The sequence below is a fragment of the Sinocyclocheilus grahami genome, unplaced genomic scaffold (assembly GCF_001515645.1).
Source record: "Sinocyclocheilus grahami isolate Dianchi unplaced genomic scaffold, SAMN03320097.WGS_v1.1 scaffold414.1, whole genome shotgun sequence".
Taxonomy (NCBI): domain Eukaryota; kingdom Metazoa; phylum Chordata; class Actinopteri; order Cypriniformes; family Cyprinidae; genus Sinocyclocheilus; species Sinocyclocheilus grahami.
In genome coordinates this window covers 501,949-522,414 of record NW_015505593.1, presented here as the reverse complement: position 1 = coordinate 522,414, position 20,466 = coordinate 501,949, and the positions used below count along the sequence as shown (strand labels likewise).

General features: G+C 38.2%; 1 protein-coding gene and 1 pseudogene across 2 annotated transcripts in view; one reads left to right on the top strand and one right to left on the bottom strand.

The window, feature by feature from the left end:
* LOC107551106 (transmembrane protein 39A-like) overlaps positions 1 to 12,473 on the top strand; it is a 28,231-nt gene extending 15,758 nt beyond the window's left edge. For both annotated transcript variants that reach the window (XM_016232599.1, XM_016232600.1), the window contains exons 5-9: positions 4,303 to 4,457; positions 5,309 to 5,636; positions 6,538 to 6,725; positions 6,962 to 7,082; positions 11,243 to 12,473. In XM_016232599.1, the coding sequence (XP_016088085.1) occupies positions 4,303 to 4,457; positions 5,309 to 5,636; positions 6,538 to 6,725; positions 6,962 to 7,082; positions 11,243 to 11,479 (1,029 nt within the window). In that variant the 3' untranslated portion in view covers positions 11,480 to 12,473. The remainder of the gene's footprint in view (positions 1 to 4,302; positions 4,458 to 5,308; positions 5,637 to 6,537; positions 6,726 to 6,961; positions 7,083 to 11,242) is intronic.
* A 1,426-nt stretch (positions 12,474 to 13,899) lies between these two features.
* On the bottom strand, positions 13,900 to 15,023 carry LOC107551089 (serine protease 23-like; annotated as a pseudogene).
* Positions 15,024 to 20,466: the final 5,443 nt, after the last annotated feature.

Below are 20,466 nucleotides of genomic sequence, written 5' to 3'. Positions count from 1 at the left end.
TTCCTCAGACATATTACTAAAATGGTAAAAGGTCGTAAGACTGAATCCTTGTTTCATGTGGCGCATGTGAGTTGCGCTCAAACATGTCACCTCTCTGACAAGCGTTCCGCACATGCAGCTGACATAAACCACACTTTCAGTTAACGAATAAAAATCCTGTGCAGTGAAGCTTTTTCTGTGTTGACACAAATGTTTGCAATGTACTAACAGCCGGGATTAGCACACATCGTGTCCACATGTGTGCCAATGTCCGATTTGTGACCTAATGACTCCTTTGTACCGATTCATTTGAATCAACACTAAACTCACAAGACATCACTGTCTGAATCGGTTTATAACAAATAATTTACTCGGAACACCTCAGAAATTAGATCGTAAGTGTTTACTCCATTTAGCAAGAGTGGTTAGTAAGATTTAGCCTTAATAAATCAACAACTCACAAAAGCCCCACCAAATACAACACTGTGGACAACATGGTGCTTTTAGCTATTGAAACGTTAAGGTTTGTTTTACTTTTCTTAGTTTGTGCTTTAATATAACAAAACATTAGCTTTCCTGCTATGTTGGTGTTCCTAATAAATGTCACAGCAATTGGTGTCTTGAATATGTTTTGCATTAAGTCAGATGCTTCTTTCTTTTTTAAATTATTGCTTAAAAAAAACACATTTCGTTATGTATTTTCAAATGCCTAGGCCTATGTTTAATTCCCTAAATTATAACATTTTCTAGCGTTATTTTTAAACGTTTAGTCAAACAATAATATATTATCTCATGTGTCTAAAATCAGGGCTTAAAATTAATTGGTTTTAAAGGTCCCCTGAAATGCTTAGAAACACCAGCGTTACTCTGTGTTAACGTCATTTTAACTTGAAACAGGAAGACAGGGCGGGACATATCAAGCAGCCCGCCTCTTTTTAAAATAGCCAATAGCGTTCGTTTATATCACAGCTTGGGCTAGAGCCGTTCAGAGCCGTTGAGCTCCGTAAAGCCGCATTTGACAGGGTATGCCAGCCACAACCTCATCCATATTGCTATAAAATATAGCATTCTGTGTAGAATTCAAATAGCTCCGATACATTATGTGGTCTGCGCCGACCCGCGCATGTGATCCGCTCCGTGCTATCGTGTCTCTGGACCGGAGCAGAGTGTGTGCGGTGCGGTGGTTAGCGTGAAATCAGACGACTTTTTTTCCTCGATGGAAAGCATATTTACACTGTTTGAATCGTTCCCTGTCCCCTATATAGAGCACTACGTGCCATTCACTGTACAGAAAATATTTCTGATTTCAGCCGAGGCTTCAGCGTCTATTTTATAGTGTAGGGGGCGGGTGCTTCGGATTCTAGAGAGCATTTGATTGGACAAAGTTTGATGAGAAGCTGAAGCACGATGTGACGTCAAAAAAAATTGAGCCTTTTTTGCGGAAGTGACAAACTGCAATCTTTGAATGCTTATATCTTATAAATGCGAAATGTGTCACTGTTTTGGAGTACACTGCCTTATAGATAACCTTAACAGTGTGTTCACACCAAACACGAATTTAATCATTCGCGCGAGTAGAATACAAAGTCAACGCAAAGACGCGAATAGAGGCGAATTCGCGCCAGGCGACGCGAAATGCGCGACGCATTTGCAGCGAACGCGAGATAATCGCCTCAATCGCGTCTTTCGCGCAAGTTAAAAAATTTAAACTTGAGCAGAAAATTCGCCTGACGCGTTCTCGCGCAAGCCAATCAGCGAAGAGCTTATAGTCATATATAATAATATAAGCATAAAGCATATAAAGCAAAAAAGGTACGATTAAAAATAAAACCTGTCAATTAGACAAGGGAAAAAACAGGTATAACACTAGACATTCCGTCCCCCCCACTTTTGAAATGATGGCTACGCCCCTGGTAAAATGTAACACACACATCAGTACAGGATCCTAACGTTATTCATCCTCTTCTGGATGGTGCTGTGAACCCAGACACGTCGGCGTTTGGCTTTCCATTGTATTTGGGACTTTTTGACAACGGGTACAAAACAGCGATTGTAGTCATCTCCACCATGGTTGATCGCGCTGTTTTTATTCGCGTGAGTGACACGAAAAACATCCCGCGAGTAATCTAGAGCGAGTAGCGCGATGCGCATATTCGCTTCGCGTCTGGTGTGAACGCACCATTACATATTGATATTAACACCCAAAAAAATCTTTAATTTTGATTTCATGGGGACTTTAAGTAAACTTTTTTCCCGTTACATTTCCCGAGTTACAGGTTAAAATGAAATAAAACATTACTTAATGAATTCAAGGCACTGTAATTTCCTTATCCATTTGACGTAAAACTATTATATATAGATATAGAGAGAGAGAGAGAGAATAATTTTATTTAGTCATATTCGTGATTTTGATTTTATGAAAATTTCCTTTGATAGAATAGCTAGGGTATTCGTTATGTTCGTATATTGCTTATGACGAAAATTCATTAGCCTATCCTATTTATGAAGTTGATTTAAAATTCTTCATAACAAATTTTAAGAAGTTAAAAGTTAAGAAAGCCTACAGGCTAATTTCATTCTATCTATAGGCTAATTTTCTTAACTTTTATTAGACTGCAGATTGGAAAAAAATTATTCTTGATCTTTAAAATGAGAGAAATCACTGACATAATTTATGCTAAACTTTCTTTCAACTGCAGAAAAAAACGAAACCATTTAATTTGCAGTTTTAACTTGTGAATTAAGTGAAAAACAAGAAATAAATCACAACAAGAACAATCGTTTTTTTTCTTGTAATCAAGAAAAAATATTTGGCAATTTCAAAATGAATGCTAAATGACATTTGACAGTGAACGCATCGTTGGTGTCAGTTGCGAATATTAAGCATGTTTTAGGCTATAATGCATGGCGTGTGTGTTTCACTAGCTCCGTTCCCATGGACACCTTTTGTTTGATCCAATTCTGGATATTCCCAGCCTAAGACATTAATCAGCCGATTAATCCGTATCTAAAGCCGTGTCTACACCAAGAGAACCCATTACGGGAAGTGGCGCGAGGCGACAAATCTAATACAGTAACTGATGTCTCCTTCTATCCTGAATCTTTGAAACATGCGTTGAAAGTGAAACCTAAAAAACAGCGCGCGCAAGAAAGCGATTGCACACTTTCGGGAGCTTCAGCAAATGCATGCGATCACAGATTACACCCCCAGCCGAAACGGCCCCCTATTTTAAATTTAAATAAGTTTTTGGCCATATTGCCCATCTAAATCATTCATCCCACACTATCAACAGGCGCATCATGTAGGCTACGCTTCTTGTACTTCGTTTGGGCACCACAAGGTATCCTCACCGAACACCCCAAACAAAAGGTGCGTTAGACTTAAAGCAGCGCTGCGGGTGTATGATATCAAAGCACCCATTAACCGATTGGTCCGCCCGCTCAGTGCCACTAAGTGTGCTCATTCTTGCGTGTACAAATAATTAAATTTTCACCACCTGCAAACTCACAAGGAGCTCATAAAAGGCACTTTACCTCACCGTTGCTCCACGTTTGCTCTCTGCTCTTTTTGTTTTGGTTACACCGCGTCGTCAAAACATGTCGCATCTTGTCATTACTTCCTGTTTTTGGTTTGTTTAGAAGTGTTTGGTCCGTGTTGCATTCATATATCATTCGAACCGCACCAGAGTTTGTTTGGTGCGCACCAGGTTTCGGATGGCAGTGTTCACACTTACTCAAACGAACCGCACTAACAGAGCAATCGCACCAGGGTTCATTTTAATCAAACCAAACATGACAAGTGTGAACGCACCCTAAAACATTAGAAATTAGATGTTTGTTTAATTTTTATTTTGTGTTTGATAAAACAAAAAATATTTGTTGTTTGTCTCAATAAATTGGGTTAATTTAAAAATAGTGGTTACATTTAAACATTTATTTCTATTGCTTTGTTTAAAAAAAAAAAAGTCAATTATCGATACTGAACGAAATGAAACATTATTATCTTTGATACATTTTTTAGCTATATTGCCCAGCCCTAAGTTATGGCCCTTGAATCTGATTGGTTGAGCAGTGCTCCATGACTGTTGATATACAGTCTAACAATATTGACAGTGTTTGTAGCTCAGAGGGAATGTTGGTTTGTAACGTATTTGTATGTGGCTTTCCCTCAGTGGGTGTTGTGTGCGTGTGTGCGCAGGAGGAAGTTTGAACCAGGGTTTCTGTGGTAATCGTAGTGACATTTACATGATGATCATCATTCACTGTGAGCTGAAAGTTTTTCACTGTTTCCTCCAAATAAAGATTTTGTGTGTCACGTTTCAGGCTTCTCTGGCGTGTCCATCGTCTCTTGTCTGGTACGTGGCTCTGATTGTGACCCGCTTGATCCTGCTGACGTTGTGTGGATGGGTTCTATGCTGGACCCTCGTCAACCTCTTCGACAATTACTCTGTACTCAACCTGCTCTTCCTGGGATATCCGTGAGTCTCCAAACTGTCATGCTGGGGAATTCCAGTCAATAAAAGTCCCTGTTATTATCATGCTCTGGATGCCATGGACAGATCAGGCTGAAGGAGGCTTTTTGTTTTTGGCTGACTATTGAGTTTCGTTTTTGTAAAGTGACAGATAACTTTGGAATATCTTGGGCCTGCAGTCATGCTGCTGGGCTCTGTATATTAATGTCATTCTGCAGGTCCATTTCTGCTATTTTGAATAGATTTGCTTAGTTATTTTCACTACCTTTCTTATGAAGTTATAAAGTTTGACTCCAATCTTGTTCAGTCTGGTCTTCAGAAACATTGTTTTTTTTTTTTTATTAATCATCCTGATGAAGTTGCTGTTTAAGATGCCAATTAGAAAGTGAGCAGTGTGTTTTCTTTATGAAACTACATGTATGATTGTCTCCGTGTCCCCACATGTTTGGTTACGGTGGTACTTACTGGTCAGACGTAAGATCTTTGATGTCTTCATAGCCTTTGAACATTGAATTTCTAAAAGTATATTTCAGAAAATATAGACAAATCCACTGAACTTGTCAGTCAGTGTTCAGGGAAAATCAATTGAATACCATGTAAATCATTTTAGTTATGATTATCTCTGAAAGATTTTATCCGTAGCAAACTGATTTTTGTGAGTGCTACCACTGTCATTAAAAAAATAAATTTAATCCTTATCCACTAGTCACAAATGGCTAGAAAAATCATAAGTCAGAGGCCGTGGGATGCTAATGGTTCTGCCACTGGTGCTCTTGTTCTTGTTTCTACTTGCAGCTGTATTCATTTAATTTGTTGTCGTTTAATCTTCATATTCGGTCTCTTTGTCTCTGATTCAGGTTCGGTGTTTATGTGCCGCTCTGCTGCTTCCATCAGGAGGGTCGAGCTCTATCCACTCCACCCGAATGCAGCTTCTCAGAGCAGGATGGGTCCGATGGGCCTCTGCTGCAGCCCAAAGACTTCCTCACACTGCTGCGTGAAAACCTGCGTGAGCAGTTCTCCAGCCCTGCAAACATCCCCACACACACCTGCCCGCCTTCACCTGAGCTCATCCGCAGTGAAGTCGAGGAGCTCAAGACCGACTTTAACCGCCGCATCAAGGAAGTGCTCTTCAATTCACTCTTCAGTGCTTATTATGTGGCCTTCCTACCGCTGTGCTTTGTCAGGGTGAGACATCCTCAGACAGTAGTCGTTGAATGGACTGTTCAAGTCACTCTGCAGCTTGATCAAAGACACTGATTGTTCTTGCAGGGGTTCAAACTCCTATGTGGTGAGCGTGATTTCACCAAGTACAACATGTTCCTGGATCAACATCCTTTTTGATTCTGGAACAACATTCCAATCAACCAATCAGAATTGAGATATAACTTTTCAGGAAATATCTGTTTTAGGCTTACAGTCAGGGTTAGGTGCTTCTACACCCTTGTTAATCAGCTATCATTTCCTACTGATTTTAGGAATAAATTATGGGTAGGGTTAGGTTTAGGGGTAGGGATTGAGTTAAGTCTATATTTTTGGACAATAGTGTTGATCCAGGATCATCAAAAGATGTTGATCCAGGAACATGTCTTACTTGGCAAAATCATGGCGACCACTCCTTATGTACATGTAGTTACCAGCCCATTTTTGTAGAGGGATAGTTCACCGTGGGAACAACATGGGTGATGTCATTGGTGACAGAATTTATTTTTATTTAAAAATGAATTTTATAAAGTCTACTTCATGTTTATGTGGTATTTGGAACCGTGTTTGTCTGAAAGCAATCATCATTGATGCACAGTAATAGAGATGGAAAAATGCAGTGGAAATATAATGGTGCAGCAGTCCAGCCAGAGCAGCATCCTATCCCTACTCAACCAAACAGCCAACTACTCAATCAGTGAGGTAGATTAGTGAGAGAGTACTTTGTAAGCGGTGGTGCTTTTAACAGAATGAACTGGGAGGCGCAGCTGTTGCTATTAACATGTTAAAGGGTCAAAGATAGTGACACAATCCTGTGCAGAAGTGCGTAACAGCCAGTCAGATTGGAGCTTGTGGTTTTACACTCCTTATGTTCCATGTTTTCCAGAGCACGCAGTACTACGACATGCGCTGGTCATGTGAGCACCTGATCATGGTGTGGATCAATGCGTTTGTGATGTTGATGAGTCAGCTGCTGCCACCCAGTTACTGTGACCTGCTGCATCGTTCCGCTGCGCATTTGGGCCGCTGGCAGAGGCTGGAACACGGATCCTACAACAATACACCGCAGCACATGTGAGTGTTCCTCCATCACATGTCACAGAACACCTTCGGTGAATCAGAAATTAATGAATGTTCCTTTTGATCGATTCTTTGGAGGTTCAGCTCTCAACTTATGTAGTTGTTTAGACATAGTTTCGAAGTCAGGTTTTTATAAAAACGCTTGCAGGACACTTTACAAACAGAATATCAGCAGTGTTATGGGTGTTTATGATGTCATGAAGTTGCTCTTCTCATTGGTATGTGTTCAGCTGGTCTGAGAGCACCATCTGGCCTCAGGGAGTCCTGGTGCGTCACAGTCGCTGTCTTTATAAGGCTGTTGGGCCGTATAATGTGGCCTTGCCCTCCGACATCTCGCATGCCAGGTTTTATGTGAGTATCTGTCATTTCTCGTCCTTTAACTTATGATGACATGAATGCAAATGAATGTTTACCCACAAATTAAAGGAATAGTTCACTAGGGCTGGGACAATAAATCGATGCATCGCGATTCGTGGATCAATTCTGAGATTATCGAAATATATCACGATTCTCTCTCGAATCGATTCTGAGCTTAGTTTTTAACAGCAGATGGCGCTCTAGGCTAGTTTTTAACCACACACTCAAATGCTCATGAAGAAGAGTGCTTATGTGGTTAAAGTGGTTAAATGTACTTGCACATTGGCTTTATAATGCGAGATTAATGTAAACACAGCCCACTGTGAACATCCTTGTAATTCGCTTCAACCTTTTCGAACTTTATGAATTATTATTTTAGGTTCAAATTAGGGCTGCCACTAATGACTATTTTTATTTAGATTAATCTATCAACTAATTTATCGATTAATCGATTAATCTAAACGATTAATTTCCCACAAAAAAATCAACAATTTTACTTACGAATATTTTATTAAACCAAATGAAATCCAAATTTCTATGAAATCCTTTTTTTAAAGCAAAAGTAAAGTGCAACATAGAACGCAAGAAGCAAGTGTCCATCTCATAGTCCAAATTACTGAAATCAAAGTTCAGTATTATAGTGTAAGAATGACAACACATCCACGTGTTCTAGTCTACTAATAATACAATTATAATCAAAAAACAGTATTTACCAGAATTTATTTAGGAGAAAAATGTAAATGTGCAGTATTTCTGAAAAAAGAAAAAGAAAAACTTTTTTTATTTATATAATTTTTAATAAAGGCAATTAATTGGAGATGCTTTTGATTATTAAAATTTAATGGAACCATTAAAAAGGAATCCAGAAAATAATGGAAAACAGAATTTGGTAAAGATAAAACTGTAAAACTCAATTAATTAGGCTTTTTGATTAATAAAATTTTATTTAACCGTTAAAACGGAGTGTAGAAAAATGGGAAAAGAAATGATTTTGGAAATAAAACTGATTTCATAGGGCCCTATAATTAATTTTTTTGTGGTAATAAAAATAGAAGTGAACAATAGCCTTTAAAATTACTTAAAATACATATATAATAGCAATGAGGCAATAATAATTAGTTCAAATAAAGTATCAAAAGCAAGAAATCATATGGTTTTATTGAACAAAACTGTTAAAATACATGTTTTATAAACAATAGAGCTAATGTCCAGTACGCATTACAACAAAGGCCTGCAGAGGGCGCCAACGACCTGGCGATTGTTTTTACACACTACTGTGTGATCTAATCCTTGTTTAATATTGACCAAGCACCATTTAATTGAAATGTCCACTTAATTTTTAATATTTGGCCATTTCTTTAGGACAGAAATGCTATAGCCGCTGTAATTAAAAGAATATGTGGACATCAAAACATGTAAACCCAGAGTGAGGGTTTGAGCTTTTATTTTGAACTTTTTTATTTATTTTACCGTGATGTATTCTCCTGTGTTTGCTTGGATTTATAAATTATTTATTTATATTCTGATGAAATGGCGCATGTTGCGTTCCCAGATGAACGTTATAATGAACCCAAGCTCACAACAACATGCAGAGATGGAGTTTGAAATGTAAATGATAACAGTTCCTGTGGAACTACTGTGAACAGAGCCGCTGTGTGACGCATGTACTTAACGTACACGCATGTAAATAAAGCGCATATACTGTATTAGAACTGCATCGCATATAATTATTTAATTAAATCGTAGGGTTTGTGAATTCACAATTATGCTTAATTATGATTTTTAAATGGGTTTAATATATCATGCAGCCTTGGGAAACAGTCTGTGTTTTATGGATTCTCATCCGTGAAATGCGGCACTTCCGGTATTTTGCCGGTTAGTCGGCGCAAGCAAAATGAAGTCGAGGATTAAATAAAATCGCGACAGCCCTAGTTCAAATGGTGCATGTGTAAGGAACTGGAAGCAAGCAGAATATGGCTATTTCTAAAGCATGCAGTGCCATCTGCTGTTAAAAACTAAGCTCAGAATTGATTCAAGAGAGAATTGCGATGCCTTCAGAAAATCTCAGAATCGATGCAGAATAATTTCTAGATTTGCTATGCATCGATTTATTGTCCCAGCCCCTATAGTTCACCCAAAAATGACAATTCTGTCATTATGTCGTTCCAAACCCGTAAGTTCTTCGTTCATCTTCAGAACACACATTAAGATATTTTTGATGAAAGCCGAGAGCTTTCTGACACTCCATAGACAGCAAGGGTCCTACCACGGTCAAGGCACAGAAACGTAGTAAGGACATTGTTAAAACGGTCCATGTGACATCATTGGTACAACCGTAATTTTACGAAGCTACGAGAATCCTTTTTGTGCTCAAAAACAAACATAACTTTATTCAATGTTATTCAACAAATCATGCAGATGGATTATCAGACAATACATTGTGATAAAACATCTGCATTAATAAATAGAAAAGGGTTTGTCTGTTACTCTGCTGTCATTAGATCAGGGTTCCTCAGATCTGGTTCTGCAAAGTTCAGCTCAAAACCTGATTCACATACCTGTAATTTTCTAGTAACTCTGAAAGAGCTTGATTAGCTTAATATGGTGTGTTTGATTAGGGTTGGATTTAAACTCTGCATGGCTGGATTTGAGGAACCCTGGTTTAGATCACTTGTTCCCAACCATGTTCCAACCTTGCACATTTTGCATGTCTCCTTTGTGTGACACACATTTCAGGTCTTGGAGTCTCTTCACACTAGAACCGCCAGAGGTTGCTGTATACCTAAAAGCGCCAGCGGGTAAATTTTACCCACGCACATGGCAACTGTATTTATATGGCTAAAGAACATTATTTCACTGTATTATGTTACTGTCTTCACAAAGAAGTGTCTAGAGTCATGAAATGATTGTCTAGTCATCAACTATATTTGTAGCCTGTTGTTTTATGTTCAAGACTTTTTAATGCAGGCTACACTAATCCATAATGGTCAGTAGCCTAAGCTAAAAAAAAAAAAAAAAAAAGTCTGCACTGACAACGGAAATTTGAAGGTAGTAGCCTAAATATTTGGGTTGTATAATATTATAATACAGTGTCATTAATCAATATATTAAAATAACCCATGCTATGAATGACTAATACAGCCTATAGACAATAATGAGCAATAATAATTCGCCACACTGCATAGGATGATGCGATGAAAAATTCAAGCGCACAGCTTCACCTAAATATTTATTAATTTGTTTAGTTATATAATTTAAGGGCAGTAGCCCAAACTAAAAAAAAAAAAAAAAAAAAGTCTGCACTGACAACGGAAATTTGAAGGTAGTAGCCTAAATATTTGGGTTGTATAATATTATAATACAGTGTCATTAATCAATATATTAAAATAACCCATGCTATGAATGACTAATACAGCCTATAGACAATAATGAGCAATAATAATTCGCCACACTGCATAGGATGATGCGATGAAAAATTCAAGCGCACAGCTTCACCTAAATATTTATTAATTTGTTTAGTTATATAATTTATCATTTGAATAAGAGAACAACACCATTAAACTTTGGGTAATCAAAGTAATCAAAGGTAATTTAAAAAAAAAGGTTTTATTCAACACCGTAGCGATCAATAAACGATATGGCAAGACAAAAATTAAATAATTAAACCGAAGTTTGACCAATTAGAGTAACGTGAAGCTAAAACATGTAAATATGATATCTGGATCACTGTCAGATGCTGAGCCGACCCAGGATGCATAACTTACCATCAGACTCTCCATCACTCATGGCATTTAGTGTTTCTAATACCTACCTTCCATAAATCGCCTTTTTTTTACATTTATGAACCTCATAACCGTTAATCAGTGAGTGAAAGGCGTTGCATAGAAATGTACAATGTTAAAACATAAGCGGCAAGAAAATTACAGCGCGGAAATACTTGCATTATATAGCGGGTTCCAGAAACATGGCTGGGAACCACTGGTTTTGATGATGAACTGAAGTTAGTTAAGTGACGATGAGTTTTGATCATGTGTTGTGTTAGCCATCGGCACTGTCTTTATTTACTGATCTTAAGTTCCCCAAGCTCTGCTGATCATACTGCGATTGTTTTCTGCCCATGTGATTGATGTTGATTTTTTTGTTCTTCTGTGTAGTTTCTGTTCCATAAGCCGCTGCGGATCTTGAACCTTCTCATCGGGATTGAGTCAAGCGTGATACTGTATCAGCTTTACTCACTGCTGCGTTCTGAGCGCTGGAACCACACGCTCTCACTGGGCCTTATCCTCTTCTGCAACTATTACGTGCTGTTCAAGCTGCTGCGGGACCGTATCGTGCTGGGTAAGGCGTATTCGTACCCGCTCGGCAGCAGCGGTCTGGGCATTAAGTCATAGTGAAACCGAGCAAGGAGATAAAGCCAGATCCCTGAGACAATATTGAGTCAGGGAGAGACTGAGAACTTCTGTTGCTTTTGATACAGTCTATTTTCATGCAACGTTTGTATCTATTTAATAAAATATTTTATTTTGTATACTGTTATACACAACAAGACTGGCATTACCTTTACGACACACTTGTCATATCCTTTTGTAGCCCGCATCTCACATGACGTCCAAATTCAACTAAAGATTGAAAAGAAAAAACTGGAAGAGCTAATGCCAACCAATCATGATGAAGGAATGGAAAGTCCAGTTCATTGAGTGCTGTTTGATCATTTCCACTCTTACTGTGTTTTACGAGTATTATCTGTTCATAGTATATTTGTCCACTTCGTTTCAATCAAACTTTGTAGAAAAACAGCACAGACAGGCTCTATTTTTAAAGCTTGAGCGATTAGCATCCTTATTTTCTTTTCATGTTCACTCTGTGCCAACTCCCAAGAGGCCGTGGGCCATTGGAGTGGGCGTGGCTAGTGCGTTCTGGGCAGAGCCTGTGGACTGTCAGATTTGCAGTATTTTACAAAACTGCTTTGTTTCAAAGTACAGATGACATCTGGAATAAAAGACAAAAACAGCTCAAGTGCCTTTACATTATCACAGTATATTTGTTTTTCATATTAGAGTAATAAGAATTTGAGGAGTGCTACATGTGAAAGTGCCACATGTGAAAGTGCCAAAAGCCTTAAAAATAAGCTCCATTTTCTTATGATGTTCAGGTGAAATATGAGCTAGACATGTTCTCAACAAGCGACATGCCTTTTTAAAAAGAAATAATTGTATATTACACGCATTGTCTAATCTGAGCTGTTCCTGCAGCCATTTCTCATTCATGACTGGTACTTTTGTTTTTTGCAAAAGCTTTTAATGTGTTGTGTATAACAGTGGGCATTAAAATTCTCAAAATGATTAGTGCCAATCAATGAATAAATGTCAAAAGTGCCAATCAGGAGCTGATCCACTCATGTCTTTTGATTTACAGTGTGTGTATGGATGTATAGAACTGTCTATGACCACTAGAGGGAAACATGCCTGTAAAAGCAGTATCTCATACAGTAGATCTCAGACATAGCAATGCATGACATTTCCACATAACCAAGCACCTTTAGTCAACAGGTTGCAGTTCACACTATAGAAAACTGAAACGGTGCCAGTTGCATCAGTGTTACATCAGAACAAGGTGACATCTGTGCCTTTTTTTGTCTCCAGTCCTTCACAGTCTCAAGCTCTTCACTAGTGACTGTCCCGATCTGTGATATCAAAGGCAGCAGATGGAAAATATTTCTTAAAAGCCTTTAAAATAAAACAGACACTGAAATTAAATGCTACGTTTGAATGGCTGTCAATGGAGAACATTTTTTTTTAACCCCGACCTTGCTTAAACGGGTCATCGGATGCCCAGTTTCCACAAGTTGATATGATTCTTTAGGGTCTTATTGAAAAGTCTATAACATACTTTGGTTAATGTTTCTCAATGGTAGTGTAAAAAAACACCCTTTTTACCTTGTCAAAATCAGCTGTTTTCGACACGCCATTTAGTCCCATGTTGCTTTAAATGCTAATGAGCTCTGTTGACCCCTCCCCTCTCTTCCGTGGGGTGATGAGCAGACTGTAAACTTCAACCGTGAAACTTGCTAACTAGCACATATTAGGAAAGGCTATTTGAAAAGATTCGTAAAAAAAACGTTATACTCACTTTATCTGTCGATGAAGCTGGATCATGAATGATTCGCGTGAACTGCATTTAGGCAGCTCGGGGATCGGCGCATTCCCTTCAAATACTAAAGTAACGGTAATCCTCTGCGTCTTCAGTGGCTCAAATGTCGGGAGTAAATGACGACTGCTATGTTCATTATTACATCCAACAACAAAACGCTTCAATCGCTTAATCTGAGACATTCTTGTCTTCCCCTGCACCGGAGACAACACAATGGCGGACAGCTCTCAGGTCACTCAAGGCGGGTTTAAGGTAAGACGCTAGTGTCAATCAACTATAATGTGAGGGGCCTGTGCAGAACTATGTCATTCTGACAGGAATCTCAGAACAGCCTGATTTGAGAAAGGAGATTTTAAAATCGGGATTTTAAAAAAAACACTGGGTGGATTTTTATCATTATAGGGTGGATGTGTACACACACTTCCAACACACATTTATGTTCAAACAACATGTAAAGTGAATTTTGCATCCGATGACTCCTTTAAGACAATTTAGCAAAACACTTGTTCTTTTGTACAAGATATGGCTGATTGTATGGCTGAACAAGTGTTAAAAGTATTTCTAAGCCAAGTAGTTCTATTAGTTATTGATGCTTCAACATATTCTTGTATATTGTTGGACTATTCAACTTTCCTGTGTGAAATAATAGTATCTTATGTGCTACTGAAGTGAACGCAAAGCAGTCCGCTGCTGCTCAACCTTCTCTGCAGTCTACGTAGTTTCCCTTGATCCAGTAGCAGATTTGGGCAAATTTAAGTGGAGTGATGCGCACGGCCACGTTGAACTCTTGAGGCGTGCCGTTAAGGTCCACCCACTGGTTTTCAGAGATGATCCCGATTACTTTTCACTCCCAGCACTGACGTCTGCGGTTCCACATGCGGGCATAGACTCCAGAGCCGCTGGCGCCTGGTTGAGCATCGCAGTGTTGGTACAGGAGGTCGTAGGATTCGTCCCCGGCCTCGCAGAAGCGGTACACCAGCTGACCTGGCCGGTCGTTGTCAAACCCAGAAAACTGAGGCTGTGGGGCTAATGCCCAGTTTAATGTGCCTCCATTTGTGGGCCTTCTTGAGCTCCAGTAATGCATTGTCATAATCCATGCCAATGTTATTAGCAGTGCACTTTATCCAGCCCATCGGTACGTATGTGTGCTTCACTCTGATCCACTGAAACGTCATCTTGTCAGGTCTGGTGTTTGTGATGTTTCTGCCCAACATATCTTTCTGCTGTGGTTTCAGGAAACCCACTCTCAACCTTTGGGCTCCTTTCACATAGTTCTTGCCATCGTGAATGCAGTGCGCTGCTGTGAGGACGTGCCGATCACCCACTAACGTACCCGAGCACCCAGTTGACAACTTGACTGCAGTGGAGAAGGGTTAGTTCAACAGGAAGTCCTGGTCAACAATACTGAAGCGACTATCGTGGGCAAAGATCTGACGTTTGCTTCTGGAGCGACCAGCAGGTGTCTTGTAGAAGGCATTTGCATCAAATCCATAAATGCCCACTGGTCTCGGTTAGCTGGCCTTTGGAGTGCAGCATTTCGTAGGACAGGAACTGCCGCAGGTCCCAGTAGCTGGGCTGAGGGGCTCACTTGTGGCACTCCAGACCGCAGGATGAGGTAACCTTGAGCTGAGCCAGCTGCAGGAAGTGAGGAGGTGGCCGTTCCTCGGTCTGCTGGGGCCAAACCACAGGCACATGCTGAATGGGCCACAAGAGCTGGGATGATCCTGACGCCAAGCAGAGCAGCAGCACAAGAGTGAGTAAAGCGGATCGCAGTGTGGATGCCATGAAGACAAATAATCTGAGATAGAAGTAGAAATGTGTCGAACGAGATAAATCACCACGGACATTATCTCAGTTCATTGACCACACTGAACATAGAAGGTCAAGGTCGCATTGCATTGTTGGATACAGTGTTCACTGCTCTGTGCACTGTCGTATACTGCATATTTTGGCACATTTAGTAGATGCTTCATGTATTCCATGCATACATAAAATTCTGCACAATTAATCAGTTTCAAATTTCTGTTACTGAGGTCAACAGCAGAAGCTGCAAAACAAATATTCTGTGCCTAAGGTCAGAGTCTGTCTGTCAGACATATGTGATCTGTCTAATAGATGAATAATGCAAAGGCTTTTTGAAACATTACTAATCTACTTTCAGTGCCAGCTGATTTAGTGAGTGAGTTAACTTGCAGTGTTCAGAGGTTCAGGAATTTTCTTTATTCACCAGGGACAGAATCCATGGAAATATTTTTGAAGGATGACTGAGAAAATACCCGTTTCTATGACAGCAATGAAAACAGAGTTTATTGGTGACTTCACAAACAGATCAGATGTATTACAGAACTGAAATTACCATGGTTACAAAATAGATATGATATTATTCAGTTAGGATCCCTGTAATACAAACCCAGAACACTTTCAGATCCTTCACATGGACATGATTAAAACCCTCATCCGTCCCTTGGGTCATTTTGACCCTAAACTAATTTTTATAGATTTTTTTAATAATCGAGCGTTGATCGTTATGGTATGAGACTTTGTTACATTTGTCACACTTGAACCGGGAATACATGAAAAAATTGAATTCGATCAGTTTAAGTGGGTGCTATAAAAAAAACAAGTATCAAATGTGTCCCTCGTGGGTCATTTTGACCCGCCACTGGAAAAGCATGGAATTTACGAAAAAACTGCAGATTTTTCGTCAATTCGAGGATTCTATGTGGGTGTAATAAAAAAAAGTATTACACCCACAAGTATTACATTCATTTTGACCCGTCCATAGGAATGAATGGAATGTCAGAAAAAAAACAGCATTTTTTTTATTTATTAGATTTTTTTTTAATATATAAAATCTGACACAATCCAGAAAAGATGCATACCCAAACAAAGGGCTGAGACTGCAGAATGTCCTCAATGCACAAAAAACTCACATATACACACAAGCACACACATGGCACACACACTCCCATTGAAACACATTATAGCATTTATGATGTTTCTGCTGGGAAATGACTGTCATTTAAAAATTTTTTTTTTTTTTTACTTAAGTTAAATTTGAGTGATGGGGTGGAGACCAATGAGTTTATATCATATTTATATTTTTAAATTTATCTTTTATATTCATTACATATTTATGAAACTGTATGAATGTGCATGTGTGTGGATCAAAAATCAGTATAATGTTTTTTTTTTATATATAGTTTTTTTTTTAATGTTTTGAGATATATCTGAAAGCTTAATGATCGAGTTGGTGTAATTGTAAAGATTTCACTTGTTTGGCTCATTTAAGAATCTCCATAGGATTCAATTGGCCCCTCTAGTGGCTGAAATCATAAAATGCAATTTTATGTCATTTTTCCCCACCAGATAACATCAGAAACGCTCAGTGACCTAGGTCCTGATGGATGATCATGTTTAAAGTATAAATATGCCGAAATTGTATCTTTCTTTGTTTTTTAGTGAAAAATGTATAAAAATATGCTCATTTTCATAAAAGTATCCAAAATTTAATGTGAATAAAATAAAAATCACCAAAAAATAATATAAGCTTTCTGGACCAAAAATAAAATGTGTGTCATTTTTGGCCTTCGGGTCATTTTAACCCACGAGGGAGACTTTTGGGTAACACTTTACTTGAAGGGGTGTGCATAAGACTGACATGACACCTTTATAATTATGACATGACACATGTCATGAATATGAAGGAGGTTTTATGCATGTTTATGACAACTGTCATTAAGTGTCATTCGCTCAGTTATGTAATTTTTAATGCAAATATGACATTATTTGACCTAACCTTAACCTAACCCTACCCCTAACCATAGCCCATAACAAAGACATCTCAAACAATGTCATCTTTGCATTAAAAATGACATAACTGAGCGAATGACACTTATTGACAGTTGTCATAAACATGCATAAAAAAACCTTCATATTCATGACATGTGTCATGTCTTGATTATGTAGGTGTCATGTCATGATTATTAAGGTGTCATGTCAGTCTTATGCACACCCCTTCAAGTAAAGTGTAACCGACTTTTGTTATAGGTTCGGGAGGGACGGATTAGGGTTAAGCAACTCTTTCTTTTAAATGCATAATAAATTAATTATAAGTACCAACACATGCTTTAAACACTTACTGTATTGACCCGAATATAAGACAATGTTTTTTTCTTGGAAATACATCTGAAAACGCGGTCGTCTTATATTCAGGGTCTAGACTTTGACATGTCAATAATACATCCACAACAATAGGTGGCGCCAAATACGCATAAAACGAGTGTGCCATGAAATACGTAATGTAAAGATCACGAGTAAAACTAAAGAAACCTTACAGCTGCATGAGTCGTAACTGTCATGTTAGCCTGATGGGACCAAACTCCCTTTGTGATTTTAAAACGTAAGACAGTACCCAGATTTGAAGACAACAGTAAGATTTAACTTCTACTGTAAATAAGATTTTGGTAGGCTACTATTAGATGGATAGCCTAAATGTCCTAATTCAGATGGGGTACCCGTTTGTTTTTTTTTATGGTATATCAAAAAGTGTATATTTTTTAAATGTGATTGTTGGTACATTTTACCAGTTTTTACCATACTTTCAAAACAAAAATTAAAATAGGAAAAATATGCAATATGAAAATAATTGAAGACAAAATGTGTTTTACTGAGAAAAAACAAGATTTGGTTTTTAAAAAGCCTTTTTCCAAAAGGTACATCTGGAAAAAGGGGGGGTCGTCTTATAATCAGAATCGTCTTATATTCGGGCCAATACGGTATTTATGTAATATTTACATCAAATGTTACAATATCTCCACCCTGTTACAGTGCAAAACAGTAACAGGAGGGACATTTTATGCTAAAGTCAGCTATTGCTACTCAAAACAAAAATTAAAATAGGAAAAATATGCAATATGAAAATAATTGAAGACAAAATGTGTTTTACTGAGAAAAAACAAGATTTGGTTTTTAAAAAGCCTTTTTCCAAAAGGTACATCTGGAAAAAGGGGGGGTCGTCTTATAATCAGAATCGTCTTATATTCGGGCCAATACGGTATTTATGTAATATTTACATCAAATGTTACAATATCTCCACCCTGTTACAGTGCAAAACAGTAACAGGAGGGACATTTTATGCTAAAGTCAGCTATTGCTACTCATGTGATAAACAACAAGCTAGTGCGTGATCACAGAGGAAGCTTTTTAACCTGCTTATTAACCATATTTTAAAAATTACAAAAAATATATTAGTTTCCATTAGAAATAAGCATAACAGAGTGGACATGTTATGCTTTACCACATCAGTGAATCATTCTCTCTCTCTCTCTCTCACACACACACACACTCTCTCTCTCTCTCTCTCTCTCTCACACAGACACACATACACTTGTATCGCAGTTTCCACAGAAATATTGTGCAGCACAAATGTTTTCAACATTGATGATAATCCATTATAAAACACTGAAAAAATGGTGAATTAAAGATTGTTAATTACTCTGCTTCTTGTAGATAGTTTGCCACCAAAAAGTGTTATACTTCCTGAGAATTATGTTATTTGAGAAACATTCAAGGGCCGTGTTCAGAGGGACTTTTCATCAGAGTAACTGGGGGGGGACATTCAATTCAGGGACACAACATCTTTTAAAGACTTTACGCTGGGGCGCTGCTAGCAATTTTGGGCCCTATGAAAGAATATGAGGTTGGGCCCCCTACTGCACCAAACATACACTGTATTGCCCAAAGTATTGGGAAAATAATAAAACAAAAACTCATCACCAAACACCAATGACTTGTACATATGCGTACAATCATTTTAGACACTTCCAAAACTATGGCAACAAAGATGGAAATACAATTTTTAAATACATGAATTATGTTTCCATCTTTGATGCCACAGTTTTTTTAGTGCCTTTTTCTGTTCTAAAGAAGGGGGTGTCCCAATACATTTGTCCATATGTATGTACAAGTCACAGGTGTTTGGTGATGAGTTTTTGGCTCATGGTCTGCATTTAAAATCACACCAGAGGTGTTCAGATGGGATTAGGACTTGGCTTTCTGCAGATCAGTCAAGTTCTTCCACACTGACTGAATCAGTCTTTTTTTTTTTTTATAACCTTGCCTTATACAGAGGCATTGTTGTGTTAGAATAGAAAATGGTCCTGTTCAAACCATTGGTATAAAATTATAAGCACACGATTCCCTAGAATAGCATTATATGCTTCTTTTACTAAAAATGTGAAATTACTAAAGTAGTCAAACCTGTTCATTAGAAGGGGGTGTCCCAATACTTTTGGCAATATAGTGTACAAGCCAGCCTAGCTATTCAAAATCTTTGTCTGCAATTTAATAATATTGACCTATTACTTTTGCTATTGCTTTTGACCATTAGGTAGGCATATCAGTAACATAAGGCCCTTTCGCACCGCTTTAGTTCCAGAACTAAATATACGGTACTAAAGTACTGGGATGATTTTGCGCGAACTATTTCCCAGTGCCATTTAAAGGGTTGCATTCACACCGAGAGTGTGTACTAAGAAGTGACGTAAGCCGGTCGACAGCAACGTCATTTGTGCGCGGCGTTCAACAGAAACATTTTATGGACATAGACTTTCTGTACCACACTATTCTGCTGCTATGGAATGAGTTTGACTACTTAATCAGTTATAATAATAGAAATGTTTCACTGGGGCAAACAAAAAAAAAATCCTAAAATAATAAATAAGATACCCCATAGCAGCATTTCCAGCAGTATCCAACATTTCTCAATCATGATCTTACTCGGCTAAATGTGACGTTTTCCCTCTCTTTTTGTTTGGGTATTTTGCTGGGGTGCCAGACAGGATATCTGTCAGTAATTAAGTTTCTAGTAGAGAAAACGTACAAAGATCTTGTGTAGTCAAATTTGTCTTACACAAAACCCATAACTTAATGAGATAAGGATTTTGCACCAGCAATCAATGCAATAATACCAATAATAATCACCTTTCAATAGAAAATACAACTCATTCAACACAACAGGACACAGAATTGCATTCAAATATGTATATTCAAGAGTGAGCAATTCAAGTGTCTGATAAAGTCTTTTGATTAAAGAGGGACAAAAACAAACCCCAAAATCAGTTCCAAATTGTCCAGCCAAAAAATAGGCTGGGGGGGGGGGGGCGCCCTTTAAAAAACAAAGTTCCCATTGTTCCCCCCTGCAGTGTCTCAACGACGGCCTGCTGGC